Here is a 19,135-nt window from a genome sequence, read left to right on the forward strand (position 1 = left end):
CATTTAAGAACCCTAATTAAAGTAGGTTTTGAAAATTCTAAACCTACACATGAGTCTCTCCAATTAAATAACACACTTATTTTATTGGACAGTAGGTGATGTGCAATAGCATATTCTGGGTTATGTCTTGAGAGGAAGTCTTGGCTGGTAAGATAGTGATGCAGCCTATAATGATGAGTCAGAGAAGTTCCCTGCTACTAGAATAAATGAAGAGTGTCTATGTGATAATGCATGCATTGTAATAAGCTGATATTTACCTTCCAGTCACTTTGTGGAACAGAAGACATAAAATCATGGAAACATTGCAATGGCAAGTAAGGAAAGAATAGATCTAACATTTCATTTAAAATGAGGAACACACCTTTGATATTTCTTCATTTGTAATAATTAATGAGGATAACTTAAACTGTGATTATACATAAGCAGGTAAATGAGATTCAGCACACAGAATACCAGTGAAAACTGCAGTTAAATTCAATTTTAGGGTGAAATGTCCTTATCTTTGTTTTCTATTTTTCATATTTTTTTTATTTTTCTGTGTCCTACTGCACATTGGTCAGAACTGTCTAATTCAACAGACATTTATTTGGAAAAAAATAAAAGTTACAACCTAAGTTTAAGTACTGGTCCATATACTTAAAAACACATAGAGTACAACTCTAGGTATAACAGAATAGCTGACACAGAAGAAAAACTGACTGTACCTTGCATTCTGGACAACCATGACTTGGCTGCATTGATTTCAGAAGCCAGAGTGAAGTATACAACAGGAAAGAGGGAAAGACAGAAAGAAAAAAATTAAGAATAGAAATAGACAGGAAATACGAGAATAGCAATCACAGAAGCAATATAGAGGGCAACTGACTTGAGGCAGAAGATAATCTTAGACAGTGAACAACACTCAGATGTCTAGTAAATTTTTTGCATAGTTATTTATTATTTAGTGATAAATTAATGACAGGATAGGAATATAGCAGGTTAGCTACCTAAAAGTTGAATCGTGCCTTATGAGGGTTAGAATAAGGTAATATGATAGTAATAGTATTAGGTATGCATTCATTATATATTTCAAATAATTTGCAGCTAAGTGTTATAGAACAGGCTGAAGTATTTGGGTGACTTTTCTAGTTGTTTTGCCCATTCAACTTTGCAACTTTTCAATTCAATCACTTAATGCATAGATAAAACATACTCTTGCGTACAATAAAAGAAGACAGTGAGGCTACTACTGTTAGGGAAGATGGAAAATAAATTAATCCATTTAAAAAACACAGAAAAATTCTTAAGAGTAATTTTCCATAACCTCTTAATTTAAAAAAAGAAATAAAAATTGTCATGAAAAATATCAAAATAAAGATTTTTTTCTCATTATTTGCTTGTTATTTTTGTCATACTCCCCTTAAAAGATATGGCCAGATTGTATATACAAACACATAACTTTTTTTCATTGTAAGATTTGTACTTTCAATTATATCGGCAAAGTTCTTATGATCATAACATATGCAAATGTAACATATACTCACTAATTAAAATAATCATAAAAGATTCTCTTTCTTGGTATATGTAGCTATTTTATTGATTTTATGTAGCATTGTTGATGATTTAAAAATGCTTAAGAAACTAAAATTAGATCAACCATAACAATGGTTCTAACTTTGTAAAAAGAAACCTTGTAAAAAGAAACACTTGCAGCAGGGGTATGAAATCAGAGCCTGTACACTATTTGCGGTATACTACCTCTGCATTATCTGATTTGTTTTTATTGGCAAACTAAAAAATTATGATTGTTCTATCAGCAAAATGGAATATCAAAGAAATTGGAACCTGCTAGCGGCGACTGAGTGATTAAACAGGAGACTCACAGCAGTGCATAATCTAATATGGCTCCTCTTCAGGCAAACCTCATGCTCAGAAAACACTTCCACATTGTTTGCTTTTAAATCTGTTGGCGCTTTACAGCACATAGTGTATTTTTTTTTGAGGAATATTTGATGTGTACTTAGAAGCATTTGTTGTGGATTGGTACAGTGTTCTACAAACACCAATTAGTTTCTCAACCAGCTACAAATCTTACGAAAGATTTTATTAAGGAAATTATTTGTGAATTTTATTTGAATTATCATGTAAAGATATATGCTGAAATATCTGCAAATAGTGTTAACTGCCAGCATCTCTTTCAAAATAATAATGATGTAGGAAGTATGTGAGAGTAAATGTGAACTACACTTGGCAAGTAAGTGAAAACTTTTGAAGATAAAGCATAGTTGGTTACTGCACTACTCTCTTTACTTCTGTGCTGTACTTAACAGTTCCCAAGCAAAAATCATACTCAAGCATCACACCCATATTAAAGAAAAATTAAACCAGTGTTCTTATTAGCTGAGAAAGTTTCTCAAAACATCTCTCTCCATTTGTTTACTGCTCATAATTATACCACATTAGCTTGGGCAATATAAGTAGCTTAGATAAAGTATAATGATTTGTAGAGGTCAAATCTCTGTTTTAAATCCATTTTCAAGTACTCATTGATATATCAGAACATTGGCATTAGCATTAATTATGTTATTAGTTTTTATACATACTTAAAAATGTATATCGTTTATTTAGTATTTTTATTTGGTGCTAGGGAATGAAAGACTCAGTTACATGAAATACATACTCTGCCATAAAGTTAGTGCAAAGCCTAGTGCACTTTGTTCACATCAAAAAAGTATACATCCTACAAAGGAATACATAAAACATTTTTTATTTATGTAGCAAAGTCATTGCTTCAAATGTTATTATTTGTTACTATTTTTGACAGATTGATTTGGAAATGTGTATATAAATCGGTTTCATAAGAAGTCATTTAGTGACCATCAAAATATAGGATAATAATACATATATTTTGTAAAACTAAGGAGTAAAGAAAGTTGATTTTCTAGTGAATTTAGAGAGACAAGTTGTAGGCACAATGTTCTTGTGCACCAAGTAAAGGTTATCCTTGTGTTATTCAAATGCTAATTTCTCCACCCTACTATCTTGTTTCAATCCAGACAGAGCATTGTAATGCTTATGTCAAGAATCTCTTGTCTCAGCTGAAGGGGTTTGCAACCCCATAGGAAGAACAACAATATCAACCAACCAGACTCCCCAGAGCTCCCAGGGACTAAGCCACTAACCAAGAGGTACATATGGCTCCATCTGCAAATTTAGCAAAGGATGGCCTTGTCACGCATCAATGGGAGGAGATTGAAAAGAAAAGAATCTCCTGTCTCAAGTTTGTGTAAACCATTCTTATCATTTATTCTGTTCCTTATCAATAAAAGCTGATGACCCAATGGAAGAAGGAAGAATAAGTGGGAACTTCTACCAGCCAGGGAACAGGAGTGGAGTGGGGTAGGGTGGGGTGGGGTGGGGTGGGATTGTGGTGGTGGTGATGGTGGTGGTAGTGGTGGCAGTGGGGGTGGGGGTGAAGGTGCGAATGGGTGGGCAGGGAGTCAAAAGCAGACATCTATGAGAGCTCAGCTGAAATATCAAGTATGGAAGACTAAATGATTTGGCTGGGAGGTAGCCAGATTAGGGGATGAAGATAGATCAATTGGTTCCTCAGGTATAGAGGTAAAGTTTGAATATTAATCTTGGTCTGTTTGTGTCATCGTTTGAGAACTAGCTAAGATTTAAAATAAAGCTGCCATATTAATTTACTACAGGCATTTACATTAAAATTAACGCTTACAATCTTAGTTGGTGAAATCTGCCACGATTTCTTAATCTGACTATAAGACACAAGAATGTTTCTCAAGAATAAAAATGCTGCCTGCTCTCATGGAGACTGACTTTATTATGGTCGTTGATAACGTAATTTAAAATTTTACTTCAACCTTATCTTCTAATTAGAGATGAATATGATGGGGAGAGTAGTCTAAGGGCAGTGTAAGAAGGACAACCCAGGTTAGGCTTGTAAATTAAAGAAGGGGAGATAATATCAGCATAGTTTAGAATGTGAGGTGAAATGCTTAGAAGACAATGTCTCGTACTTACCCTCGTCCTGGAAGTAAGTACACCTTAACAAATGGGTCAGAGTAGCCATTGTTGTCTCTGGGGACTAGGTTTCTTGCTTGAAGAATATGTATTATAAGATTTCCAAGATCATAGTTGATTTGAAGCTTTAAGGTACAGAAAACAATTCCATGAAAAAATAAAAGCAAATGAAATAATATCAGTTAATACTTTACTAGTTATAATAAACATAATGTCTTATAAGAAATTATCTTCTTCATCTCAATTTTATTTGAAACTAAACTGTTAATGCACAATTTAACTGGAATATCTTAGGCATATCTGGATTTGAAGTAATCATGCTCTCCATGCTTACTAGACTCTGCACAGAGAAGAATCTTGGTCTAGTGATAGTTCACTTAGAAGGAAAACTATACACTAAATATTTATTATATTTTAATATTGAAAATTTGTTTAGAGGAAACAAATATACCTCATTGATATTCATTATCTCAGTTACAAGGACTTTGAAAATAAAATAAATATCTTATAAAAGTATTGTAAAACAACATTTACATTTCATCAAAAATGAGTGGTGAGATGAAAGGTTATATAGAGAGGACACTATTCATACTAGGTTTAAATTTAAAACAAAATTATTAGGTTGTAAACAAAACATATTAGGTTGTAAGATTTGAAACAAAAGTATAAATTTCATTTTTCCTATTTTCTCCAAGATTAAGCTCGTAGCTTCTCTTTCTATGCCTCTTTTTATAAAGTAACAGACTGGAATGATACTAACTTACTCTTTTGATGTTAGAAGCTGGAAAAGAAAGAAGGCTATCTCTACAGTACTTATTGGGCTGATTACACTGACATCAATGAACAAGATTTACAGTTCAGACAAACATTTGAGAAACTTTCACAATTCAAAATCATTGATCTTAGTATTTTTCTCTTTCATAATTGAAGTATCCTTTTGATGTTCTTCAGATTAAATCTTAACTACCTTTAAGCTTTTTGAAGAAATAGAAATGGAAAGATCTGTATTTCAAAGAAAGAATATATATATAAAAATACTAACTTTTAAAAATAATTCAAACCAAACAGTTACATAGTGTCTACATTCATGGTGGGATAACCAAAATGAGTCAAACCTTTGCTTAAAACTTCAGAATTAGAAATATCCTCATTTTTGGCACAGTTTTGATCTGGATATGTTTTCCAATAGAAATGAATCTTTGGTTGCAAAATCCAACAGAGAAAAGTCTAATGGCTGTGACAACTGTGTAAGTAACAAAGTCATGTGTCCTAAGGGAAAAGCAAAGGCAGGGAGTTTTTAAAGTGTGTCCTATGACACGATATAGGAGCACAAGGGTTAATAATCCACAGTTAGCTTTCTAACTAACTGTGGAGTTCACTTCCAAATGACACTGCACCTAAGCTCTTTCTCACTGACATGGAAGCTTTCGTGCCACCTCCAGAGACTCAAAACTTCCCCATTCATCCCTAAAGCCCTACATCCACAGAGCTCAGGGGTCAGACCAGAGGAAGCATGGCGACCTGGGCCATCTTCACACACAGGGTTCCAGTGTCTGCATGTGGCATTGCCATAAGGCTTTGCCACACAACAGTGGAAAATAACTGAAACTCCAGCTTTAAGAATGGAGGAATTAGGGGAAGGACGGAAGGAGCTGAAGAGGTTTGCAACCCATATGAAGAAAAGCAATATCAAACAACCAAATCCCTAGAACTCCCAGGGACTAAACCACCAACCAAAGAGAACACATCGAGGGACCCACGGCTTTAGCTGTATATGTAGCAGAGAATGGCCTTGTCGGTCATCAGTGGGAAGAGAGGCCCTTGGTCCTATGAGGACTATATAGTCCAGCGTTGGGAATTTTAGGGTGGTGAGGAGGGTGTGAGTGGGAGATTGGGTGAGAGAGCTCCCTCATGGAAGCATGGAAAAGATGGGATAGGGAGTTTGCAGAGGGAAATCGAGAAGGGGATAATATTTGAAATATAAATAAATAAAATAACCAATAAAGAAAACTAAAAAAAAATACAATTCACAACAATAGCAAAATTATGCCTGCAAGGTAGCCATAAAAATACTTTTAAGGTTGTGGGTCACCTCAACATGAAGAATTGAATTAAAGGTCACAGCATTATGAATGTTGAGAGCCACTGTTGACTGATCAGAGGTATTGTGTCAGGGTAAGTTTCAACTTCAGAATTAAGTTTAACTGTTGAAGGATAAGACAAAGGAGAGTAAACAACAGGAGAACACCAAACCAAACAGAAACAGTAAACATCAGTCCAAAGGCAAGAAGTTACAAATATAGTAGGAGAGAACTATAAAGAATCAAAAGTTTAAGTGTTTCCTGTGTTGCCTGTGGAATCATGAGGGACAGCTATGGTGAAAACTCTTCTTAACACTGGCAACCAGCAGAGGAACATCAAGATCATCAAGAAGGCACAGTAAGTGGGGCCAGATCCACAGTTCCTGCCAGGAGAGGTGCCCTGGAAAACACTCCTCTGCAATTTATTGCTTCACTTTAGCTTTGTTTGAGTGCAGAGTCACTTCGCTAGTTTTCCAGTCTTTGTACCTTTGCCATTGCAATGTTCTCTGTTGCCAATCAACACACGACTTATTACACCCCTCGCCCCCTGGATAGGTTAGCCTCTTACTCAACAGCATGGAATACTCTGCTATACTGTGTGAGGGATAATTCCCATCTTCTTGCATCCAAAGTCCTTTGTGGAAGCACAGTATATCAAAGCTGATTCCATCATTGCTTGATTCTGAGTGAGACAACTTTCTGCGTGATACTGTTGTCAACCACACACGGTTTCCTGTAGTTCTGCTGTCCTGTAAGTCCTTTGTGAGAATTTACTTTGCATTATGTTTGGAGAGATCCTCATTTTTCTCCTTACTGGAACCCTGTGTCCCCTGGTAACTAATTTGTCCTGTGTTAATTCTTTTTATGTTGTGATTTTGTCATCTAACTTAAATTACATTTTGATATTACCTAAAACCAAATTTCAAAACTATTTTACTGTGACTTATGATAACATATAAACTGTGATAGTGCACTATTCAAGAATAGAAGTATTCATGGAATTAAAGCTGAAATTTTCTGTACTTTTTATTCTATTTTCCAGTAAAAAATTCTTTCAAATGATCTTATAAAAACAACCTACAGTATGACAATAACCTAGGACATTTGTTTATTGGTTAGAAATCATTAACTTAACAAAAGACATCACTTTGTTAATATAACTTGAAACGGCCTTTGGGTGTTTGAAAGGAGAGGCCTTGTGTGTAGTACACTCAAGTGTAGTCTTGTTGAAGGTCTGACTAAGTGCTCTTTAGTCTGGAGTTTCAAAGCGATGACTGGTTTTCACGCACACACTCACCTATATACCATGCTATCACATTGTGTTTCTTATATAGTTTTGTACAGGTTGTAGAAAATGAAAGAAGCAGGCAAGCCAGTAGAAATTCCAAAAGACAAATGCTTAAAAGACAAAGCAAAAGGGTTACAGAATGATGACATGGAAAGCTTTTCATACCTGAATCTCTCCTGTAATTGGGTGAGAGGCAGTCTTAGTCGCATCAGTAGGCTGAAATATTGAAGACATGTTACATTAATAAACAAAGCACTCATAGGTGTTCTCTTTTTAACTGTCTTTTGCAATTAACTTGTATTGGTTTTAGCACAATGCCTACAAAATGCATTTTATCCGTTTGGTTGCTTCAGAATTATCGTAACTACTTATTATCCTCATAGTTGTTTAATTTTATGGCACATAAATCTACTTTTCATTTTGAAAAACCCGATTTGAAGCTATGATTTCATGTCAGCAGTAGTTTCAATCACTTAAACAAAAATGAATACGTTTAGGTTAAGGCATTGTGCTTTATTATTTAGAGAATTTAGAGAGCTACAAAGTAATGAAACAGTGTTTGCATAAGAGTGCCTAGGAATATGGAAGCTAGCATGAAAGTCATGGTCAGTGCCTCTCTCCTATCTCCCTGCAGAGCAAAACATCCAAACAACATTTTTCTATGAACTGACTGCCTTTTAATTAATATTTATCTTTTCAGATAAGTTTTCATTTCCCTCATAACTCTTTGAGCAAATAAATCTTTCAAAGTGGGTAAGAAAGTGATCTAGCACCAGGCAGTGGTGGCACATGCCTGTAATCCCAGCACTCTGGGAGGCAGAGGCAGGCTGATTTCTGAGTTCGAGGCCAGCCTGGTCTACAGAGTGAGTTCCAGGACAGCCAGGGCTATGCAGAGAAACCCTGTCTCCAAAAAACAAAACAAAACAAAACAAAACAAAAAAAAGTGATCTAGCAACCAGGCACAGTGTCACGTGAGCAGACCACTGTGAATTCAAGGCCAGGCTGATCTAGACAGTGAGTTCCTGGCCATCTAATTCTCTACAGTAAAATTCTGTCTCAAAATAAATTAAACACTAAAGAACTTATAGAAAGAGATTTTATAAACTAATTCATGCTTCCCAATAAATACTTGCTTATGAACTTCTTGCATTTCCATTATATATATGTATGTGTATGTATATGTATATGTATGTGTGCATACACACACACACATATATATATAAACATATATATATATAAATAAACATATATATATATATATATATATATATATATATATAATGTCTCTGGCTCCAAGCCTATCACAGAATATTAGGATATGATAAGATATTGCACCTAGGTAGAGAGGCAGCCACCTTTACATATCATTCCTATCTATTTATGCTGATTTTAGTAATTGAATGGAAAGCTGGAATATCAATTAGAGTATCTTTGTATACTTATTTAGTTACCTCTTAAAAAGATTTATTCACTTTTATTTATATAAGTACAGTGTTGCTATCTTCCAACACACCAGACAAGGACATCACATCCCATTACAGATGGTAGTGAGCCACCATGTGGGTGTTGGGAATTGAACTCAGGACCTCTGAAAGAACAGTCAGTGCTCTTAACTGCTGAGCCGTATCTCCAACATTTAGTTACTTTTAAAATATAATTTTATTGTAGAATGACCACAGTTAAAAAAAGTAATGCTATTTCAAATCTCGTTTTAAAAGCTACCAAGGAATAAAATTAACTCAACCCCTTGTGAAATCAAGAAGGTTACAGGTGTTCAAATCCATATCTTTTAATAGTTTAGGTCATTTATAAGATATGCTAACTATTAGCATCAGAGCTATGCTGGGGCTTCAAAGGGTTAACTACTTGCTATTTAACAACCATATTTATTTAATATGTATTGCATTCTAAATTAATAAAACAAGAAAACTAAATGTTAAAAGAAAGTTCTATGCAAATGCCTGGACTTGTTTATACACTGAAAACAATAAAAACAACAACCAACTTGGGATTTTTCATCAAATATCCCCTGATTAGTATAAAAATAACTAAATTTGAGAGGAAAATAAACTTCTTATGTTCTTTGAGAGCTTCCTGGGGTTCCTATGAAGACAGTGAGAAATTTTAGATTACAGGGCATAAATGGCATACACATATTGGATATTGTGAAAATTATCAGGTTGCAGGAGTTGCATTTCAAGTTTAGAGACACCCACACTCCTTTTGACTGGGTCATGACTTTCGATGCTGGTTTTGTTAGCTGACGTACTAAAACATGTGCTTCAAGAAAACTAGTGAGTTGGTACTGCAGACCAGGTATCAGGGCGCTACTGCGCGATTAGAGTCTGAGGAATCGTAGGGTGCTCACCAGGTGCACATGTTCCACATATGTACCTGGAGCTAGATACAGAAACAATATTTTTAATTTTACATGAAGGATTAGAAAATACCTATTAGGACTTAGGATACAGACACTTATTATATCATAGATAGGACCGTCTTATCTATTTCTTTGGACTTTGATTGCCATGAATAACTTATTCTAGTTTGCTTTTATTTTTATCATCTATTCCCACAGTTGTATTATGTCATATATTAAATATTTTATTCTATTTTGTAAATTCATCGGCTTATCTTTTATCAACTCCCATCATAATAGGTCCAAATACATTATCTTCTAGCAACTAATTCAACTTCACGTGTCTGACACTTCTTTCTACAGTATTTTACTGAAGTTTTGAGGATACCGTGACAGCAAATCCCTATTTTATAAGAACATATGAGTAAGTATATCAGTTAAATTATTACACCACCATTTAGAAAAGTTACCCAGATTTTAAAGATTCAAAACAAAGAATGATGGGTTAGAATTCCACTGCTTAAACTTTTCAAGACAAAACTGCACACTGAATTAGTTAAAGCAAAATAATAACAAAATAATCTATATATTTGCGTGTAGATTTTATTGTTAAATAAAGGATAGTGAAATTCTTTTATGTTTCATGTATACATTTTGCAAAAGTTTTTAGCTAAGAATCTAATAAAATATATCCTCTACAGGATTACTATTAAAATGGTTTTAAATTATAGATAAATCTACATGCTATTTATATGATTTTAAAACTTATTAATCAATATGAGTCATATTTGGTATATGTTATTAAAAAACAACCATTCAAAATATTGTTAATGAACCAGCAGTCATTTATACATAATTACTTAATGCAGGAGAGATGCTCAGTAGTGTCCCAGGGAGAGACTTTTGTCTGTGACCCCATGTTAAAGGGCAGAGAAAACTAAACTTGACAAATGGAATTAAATCGAACTTACAAGCTTCTGCACAGCTTAGAAGACACACAACATATACAGACACAGCCCTCAGAACAGAGAAAGAACATCAGCAAAACATATCTGACAAGTAATTTCTACAGTATATAAGGAACTTCAAAAACTTAACACCAGTACTGGAAATAACTATAAAAGTGGACCATACTCCTAAATAAATGTTTATCAAAACAAAGACATATTGATCATGTCTAAACAATTGATCATGTCTAAATAAATAAATAAATAAATAAATAAATAAATAAATTTCCCCAACCCTCAGCCCAACCATGGAGATTAACCTACAAACACTAAAGGAATGATGATGATTATTATAAAGACTGGGATGGAAAGTACTAGAAAGCCTGAGGTCACAAAGAGCTCTTGAGCACTGTGGGTGGAACTGGAAATCAGCACAGACGTTTTAAAAACTGTCTGCTAGATCCTAAACTGGATCCAGCAATGCGTTCCTAGCCATATGTCTAAAGGAATTGGAATCTGTCATTTGAAGAAGCCTTTGCATGCCTACATATATTTCAGAGATATTAACAATTGCAAAGTAATGGTATCGCAACTGATGAATTGATAAAGGATAAAGAAAATGTGATGTATAGCTGATGAAATATACTGAGCTATAAAAGCATAAAATCCTGCTGCTGGTAACATGTATGAATTAAAAAAAATTAATCCAAGCACAGAAAACCAAGTATCGTATTATTTACTTACATGAGGAATCTAAATCTAAAACACATGACAAAATACAAACACATGCAGATATTTTGATAAAAAGCATCAAATAAAAATGTTTCAGAGATGTGTTCTAAACTTCTAAATATAGCCTTATATTAATTATAAATTAAGTAATTTAGATTTAAAGTACTATCATGCAATTTAATTGTAGTGTTGCATGTAGTGTTACATTATTAGCAGGTAATGTTACATGCTAAATGTAGTGTTACACATTATACAATATGTGAGTATATTTTAAGCAATTTAATATTTAATTTAGTTAGCTTTATACCTACAGAAATAGAAAAATCCATATTCTGTACATTGCCTTAAGAACACACAGCATGTTTGGCTTTGCTGTTGCCCGGCATTAGTATACAGCGCTCCAGAAAACTGCCTAATTTATATTATGTAGGAGACAAGAAACAAATGGTAACTCAACATATAATTAACTATTTACAAATATATTATGTAGCGAAGGTACCTGCTTTAAAAAAAGGAAAAAAAAAGATAACTATGTCTTCTCTTTAAGGTAAATCTTTCCATTTAAAAATATGCACATGCAGTTTTGTTCTCTCTCTTATGTGTGTGTGTGTGTGTGTGTTTGTGTGTGTGTGTGTGTGTGTGTGTGTGTGTATTCCAAAATAATCATATTTTTAGGATTGGGTTAGTGGGACCGCCAAGAGTTAAATAATTTCTGTACGAGAACAATCCAAAGGAGACTATTTGTGAGTCAGACAGGTAATTAAATTTTTCTAATAATCACAGTTAAAATAAGCAGAAAATAGTGTATGAATATTTATATTTATCCTAAATATTGTCACTTCACCATGCTAGCAAACTAAAAATCGCATTGAAATATTCCAGTCTTTTCTTCACATAAAGTCACTGGAGTTTGGCCTACACAGAGATATCATCTGAGATCAGCTACACGTGATCAACAGTTTCTCTTTGGACAACGGAACACTACAACTATGTATTTGAGCCAAATGTTATAAATCTACACTGGCTCACATTATTGACAAAGGAAGGAATGGCTGCACACAGTAACAGCGGATGATACCGTTTTCCTAATGCTGTCCCATTTCTAGAGTTTTCATTTTCTAAAGTGTGTTACCCAAATTAATATATGATGTGATATGATACATATATAATTAATATAATATATAACATAGTATAGAAAGGCAACATTATAAATTTGCATCCATAACAAGAACAGGGGCTCACAGTTGATCCCTGACATTTTAATTCATATTTTTTGTACTGTTCTGTGCAAGTCAGTGACCTTGCTCAGGGGGAATAAAAACAGTTTTTACGTGATGTGTGTGTCCAGAAAGGAGACTAAAATTAGAACCTGGTAACTGCAGTCCATTTACAGATGGTCTTAAGACACACAAGAGGCACCTTCGGAAGGAAGAAAGGACACAAGCAGGCAGGTTGGCAGGCTAGGAGGTGGGGAGTCAGGCTAGGAGGCGGGGAGGGAGCTGGCGGGGTGAAGGGAGGAGGGATAGAGAAGGAAGCAAGGAGGGATGGAGACTTGTAGTTTTCTGATTCTGAAACACTTTTCTGGTTGTGTTTTCTTCTTGGAATAGAAGTCCCTTTCTTTCTAAATTGCTTCTTAACCACCACCTCTTCTGCTCCCACCTGTCTAGGTGTCCTCGCTCCCCTTATACCCACTCACGGTGGCCTAGAATCTTTTCATCTGTAATCTTCAAACTTTACGGAGGATCATATCTAGCTGGAGAAGTTACAAAACCTAGGTTCCTGAGCTCCATTCCCACAGCTTTTGAAATGGTCCAGGCTGTGGAAAAAAATGCATTTCCAATACATTCCCATGCGTGCTGGGCCACAGCTGCAGAGCCGGGAGCACAGGTTAGAAGCACTTGTCTCCTTGGAGTGAGAGGGAGGAAACTTCCCCATCTTTGTACTCTGGTAGAGGGTGACTTCTGAACTGCATGGTCATGGACAAGCGTTGACGGAGCAAAAGCCAGAGCTGAAACACTCATCCATGCAATACTGATCACAAGGGTATCAGGGCAGCTCTGGTTATCACATTAGGTCTACTACTATTTCCAAGGATGGAAACTCACATTCTTCCTAAGTCATTTTTAGAATGATTATCATTTGAAATGTAAATAAATTATATCGAATAAAAAAAAGTAAAAAAAAAAGTAAAAATAAAAATAAAAAAGAAGGTAAAAAAAAAAGTCATTTTTAGAATGATTAGAGGCGTGCGCTAGGAGAGAAGGCCCAGCGGACATTCAGGTATCAGGAAGGCCTCCTAAATAGGAGAGTAATGTGTCAGAACCATTACACATGGTATTGCCATCTGCTTCTGCAGGCATGAAGCACTGCTGCACTGGCCACGTTTAGTTCTCCAGCAACTTTAAAGAGCCAGCACTGGAAATGCTTGTTTCAAGTAAATCCACGCATGTGAGGAACAAGCCACACGCTGTAACTGGAATAAGATCCAAAATGGCGCTCAAATGTCATTGCTATTCTTTATTTCTTTTTGCCCTAAATTATTTCTATTTCTTTGTGCTTTTTTTTAAAAAAATTATATTAGTATACAGACACATTAGAAAAGGGCATCGGATCCCATTACAGGTGGTTGTACTGGACTCAGGACCCCTTCTTTGTAATTTTTACTGAGAAAAGTAGATTTATCTTTTGGCTTCCAAAGGTTGTAAAGCTCACGTTCTTTATAGAAGGAAACTTAGATTTGTGGAACAATGACCCCCTGCCACACATCAAAAACAGGAAGTATCACATTGTTCAAAGTTGGTATTCTAAAATCTGAAATATCTTAAGATTCTTTATTGGGTCAGTCAAGTGGTCAGAAGAGAGAAATGTTTGTTTCCTTAGACCATTAGGGCGTGACCCATCACAAGACAATGGCACAATCTCATTTCGCTTCCCATCTACTTCTAGATTAAACCACCGGAATGGGCCACTGAGGTGATGTGGGGTTCTTCTCACCTTGGTGCTGCTGTGTTTCTTTTTGCTTACTGAAGGCGACCCTGGTTGCCCGGGGCTGGGAACAGAACTGGATCCTGCCGACGTGGGACCTGAGTGAGCATGAGACCCCTTCTCCACGACTGACGACATGACCAGGGGGGACTGCTGGAGTGAGACTTTCTGCAGCTCTGCTGCCAGCTGCTTGGGATCCACGCCGGGAGACTTTGCCTTATCTACTAGAACAAAAAGAAAGGCTTTATGTCCTGTGTTTGTATGTTGGACACACCATGGCACTGATTAGAGTTCTAGCTAATGACACAATCAGTACTTAGAGACTAAATTAAGCTTTCAAAACCAAATGTACTCAACTGCAGTTTTATGTGTCTATTACTGGGGAAATCTAGAAGGTTGAGCTAAGAGAATTACAATGATGAATTACAGGGGCAATTTGAAGTTCTATTAAGTCTTCACAAAAATTCTTTGAATATTTTATTGAGTGAACTGTGGGGATGACAACACACCCTATTTTATTTCTAAGAACATGCTTCATGGACGCATTTTCTTTCTTCTAAATATTCCATATTTTATTCTTTATAAAGAAAATTTCACAGAGTATGTGACATGTATGTATGTATGTGTGTGTGTGTGTGTGTATGCTTGTATGTATGTATCTGGGATCTCTGTTGGACCTAGTCTATTTCTATAATTCAGACTTCCCAGAATCATTGTAATAACAAGAGCCAAAGGCCAAGCTGTGCTGAAAAAAAATTAGTAATTAAAAATTATATGGTTTAAAAAGAAGTGGCTCAAGGATTGTCTTCACAAGATAAATTCATACTTAGGCAATTTAATACATAAACTTATGTAGTATATATTTAATATGTATTTCTCACCTAGTCTAACAGTTAAATATGTAACATGCTTCACCAGAAGCTAATAATGTAATGTAACTTAGGAAAGTTTTGGTGTCATAATTCTAATTATAATCATAAACATATACATGTGTACAAATCTGTAGTTCTGTATGCATGTATGTCAAGCAGGTTACTCATACATGAGCTTCTTCATCTATCTTTGAAATCAGATTGCTGTCACCTACCAACTTTTGGTGGCTCATGGAGTTCCAGATGCTGGGGATTTTCGGAGTCTGACAACATATTGAGATCCCTAAAAGTTAAGACAGATTATTAAGAAAGACACTGAGGAAACTCAAAACAAAAGGCACCTTTTCCAACTGCCCTGATGTTATTTCCAGGAGGTCAATGAGAAGTGGTTCATGATATAAAGCAACCCCAGGCATGCTCACCTGGCTAAGCCAGTATGTATTAGCAATGTTGTCAAAAGTCAAAGCTGATAAAAATGATCATTTAAGGTGAAATCTTTATGAATTAGATGTAAGTCATTTCAAAATATTATGCACATTTATGGAATCCAAGTAGGATCTGGCCTCCTTTTAAATGACACATGTTTTAATAAAAGCATGGAAGGGAGAGAGTTGTAACATAATCAGAAACTGTTGGCTTGATTCTGTCTATACCTTACTTAGCCTTTGATTCAGAACACAAGAAACCAATAAACCTAGTAGTCACTTCATTTTCTGTTTCCCTGAATCTCTTGCTGGCTGGCAAAGGTTCCACCTTAACAATTTTAAATTAAAAGAGACATGGTAGCCAAAAAATGGAAACAGAAAGATGGGGAAAAACTCACAGTCTTACACATATTTCTGCTTCCCCACTTGGCTGATTAATGATGCTCTGCACTTCTTCATATGTTTTAGAAGTTAAGGGGATTCCATTCCATTCCAAGACTTGCATCCCTAAAAAGACAAATTCGAGTATAAAATTAAACATGTGTACTATCTTCAGCCATAGTTCTTGGGCACAAAAGACATGTTGCTTGCTTTTAAGAGCCAAATCACCACACCATTTCAGAGAACATTGGTTCAATGTCCTCCAGAACATTATTAAATAGTCAGATACAAACTTACCTGAGTGCATACCACATGTTTAAGACAACATGCAAGTTTTGCTTTTGGAAACCTATTAATTCTTAGCAAATACATGCATTCTGTTCACACTCTTAGGAAAAAAATACTAAATAAACATACAAGTAATTGCAACCATTAGCTTAAGAGTATTGAGTGCCACATCCTTTCATGGGAGGGAGTGGTAAGAAGTCACTAGGATTTCCTGATGAAGTTCTGCTCCTGAGTTTCACCCAGATAAATAAGGTCATGCCTTGTGTCTTCTATTTCATTGCATGGCAGATATTTCTGAAGACAATGGCAAGAATGTTACAGGAAGGCCAGGCTTGTGAGTCTGTGACCTGTGCAGTAATACAAGGCTCTGTATTCAGAAAGGCCCTGTGCTGTGCTGTAATCTTAAAATTTACTTTTGCATTTTTTAATAGAATACAACAAATTATGTGCCGCTCCTGCCTGGTCAAGGCATTTCATTTATACTGTGTATCCAAAAGGATAATTTTATGCAAAAAGAAAATAGTAATATTCAATATTTAAATATTTTACATCCAGGTTTTTTGCCTCATTTTGTGAGTTGTTAAAATTACCTGAGTGAGTATTTGAGACAGCTTTAAAATACAGCTATATGAGATGAGTCTACACTGTAGAAAATCATCTCATGCAGTTCTCAGGTAACTGTAAATATTATCAAATTTACCCTTCAAAACATGTCCATATGCCTTGACACAATAAATTAAAATTATAATTATTGAACTATTACATCTTTAATAAAGTTTGTGTTGTGTAATTACATTGTGCTTAATTCAGCACTGGTTCAATGCAAAGTTATAATCACTGTATGGGTATGTCTAAGTTTTAGTGGTATTACACAAAACAGAAGAAATGTTGCCAGTTGCAATTAAGTGAAGGAAATGCCTTTATTCTATAGTGGAATAACAGAAGAATTCCATCAAAAGGCTCAAAGTAACACAAAAAAAGACTTTTCTATAACTTACTCCAAGAAACCTTTATCTTCAGGTGGGCCTTAGGTTTATTTCAACCGTCCTAGCTGTTATACACAGAAAATAGGAAAATTACATAAAAGGTAATGATATTAGGAAAGGCTCAGCACAGTGAAAACAAAAAGTGAAACACTTTTTTAAAGCCAGGAGGAAAACCTACATTTATTTTGAATCCAAACTTAAGGCTAAAATAATTTAGATATTACTTCTTCACATTTCTACTGAATCACATTCTAAGAAAATAGTCACAGGTCTATTTTTTTCTGTTGCATTTGCCTGTTCATGTTTTTACATTTTAGAGCAAAGGAAACACTACCAAAACTTAATTGTCTAGTGAAATAAAGAAGTCATAATGAAGGTAAACACAATTTATATTGTCAGTAACATAGCTGACCTGATTCTTGCCAAAGTATGCATATAATACCTTTAACTCTGAGGAGCACTCTGCCCCATAGAGACACCTGAACTTCTTTTATCTTTTTTTTCCCCTCTTAGTCTGTGTATTGGAGAAAGCTAAAACTGTCCTGCTAGTTCTTTTGTCCTGGTCTGGTACACACACTGATGTACTGTGAAGTGTAGCTGCTCTCAGCAGTTGTTTAATGATTCCCACACCACTGTTCCTTACTTTCTGCAAGAGAATGGAATGCTACTAGTATTCATTTCATAAAATATTTATAGAATTATGAGTTAAATGTCCTGTAATTTCAAAACAATAGATTTTTTTCTTTTTTTTTCATTTTCTTTTTTTTAAATTTTTTTATTCGATATAATTTATTTACATTTCAAGTGATTTCCCCTTTTCTAGCCCCCCCACTCTCCGAAAGTCTCATAAGCCCCCTTCTCTTCCCCTGTCCTCCCACCCACCCCTTCCCAGTTCCCCATTCTGGTTTTGCCGAATACTGTTTCACTGAGTCTTTCCAGAACCAGGGACCACTCCTCCTTTCTTCTTGTATCTCATTTGATGTGTGGATTATGTTTTGGGTATTCCAGTTTTCTAGGTTAATAACCACTTATTAGTGAGTGCATACCATGATTCACCTTTTGAGTCTGGGTTACCTCACTTAGGATGATGTTCTCTAGCTCCATCCATTTGCCTAAGAATTTCATGAATTCATTGTTTCTAATGGCTGAATAGTACTCCATTGTGTAGATATACCACATTTTTTGCATCCACTCTTCTGTTGAGGGATACCTGGGTTCTTTCCAGCATCTGGCAATTATAAATAGGGCTGCTATGAACATAGTAGAGCATGTATCCTTATTACATGGTGGGGAATCCTCTGGGTATATGCCCAGGAGTGGTATAGCAGGATCTTCTGGAAGTGAGGTGCCCAGTTTTCGGAGGAACCGCCAGACTGATTTCCAGAGTGCTTGTACCAATTTGCAATCCCACCAGCAGTGGAGGAGTGTTCCTCTTTCTCCACACCCTCTCCAACACCTGCTGTCTCCTGAATTTTTAATCTTAGCCATTCTGACTGGTGTAAGATGAAATCTTAGGGTTGTTTTGATTTGCATTTCCCTAATGACTAATGAAGTTGAGCATTTTTTAAGATGCTTCTCCGCCATCCGAAGTTCTTCAGGTGAGAATTCCTTGTTTAACTCTGTATCCCATTTTTTAATAGGGTTGTTCAGTTTTCTGGAGTCTAACTTCTTGAGGAGCTCCTACAGCTGATAAACAACTTCAGCAAAGTGGCAGGTTATAAAATCAACTCAAGCAAATCAGTGGCCTTCCTATACTCAAAGGATAAGC

General features: G+C 35.4%; 1 protein-coding gene across 1 annotated transcript in view; it reads right to left on the minus strand.

The window, feature by feature from the left end:
• The window catches only part of Pclo (piccolo presynaptic cytomatrix protein), a 335,880-nt gene that overhangs the window by 83,554 nt on the left and 233,191 nt on the right, over nt 1-19,135 (minus strand). Inside the window, exons 11-16 of the mRNA XM_052172403.1 lie at nt 16,111-16,219; nt 15,503-15,570; nt 14,425-14,639; nt 7,558-7,608; nt 4,024-4,148; nt 705-731 (exon numbers count right to left, since the gene is read on the minus strand). Of these exons, the coding sequence (XP_052028363.1) occupies nt 705-731; nt 4,024-4,148; nt 7,558-7,608; nt 14,425-14,639; nt 15,503-15,570; nt 16,111-16,219 (595 nt within the window). The remainder of the gene's footprint in view (nt 1-704; nt 732-4,023; nt 4,149-7,557; nt 7,609-14,424; nt 14,640-15,502; nt 15,571-16,110; nt 16,220-19,135) is intronic.

The sequence above is a fragment of the Apodemus sylvaticus genome, chromosome 2, assembly GCF_947179515.1.
Source record: "Apodemus sylvaticus chromosome 2, mApoSyl1.1, whole genome shotgun sequence".
In the NCBI taxonomy this organism is placed as follows: domain Eukaryota; kingdom Metazoa; phylum Chordata; class Mammalia; order Rodentia; family Muridae; genus Apodemus; species Apodemus sylvaticus.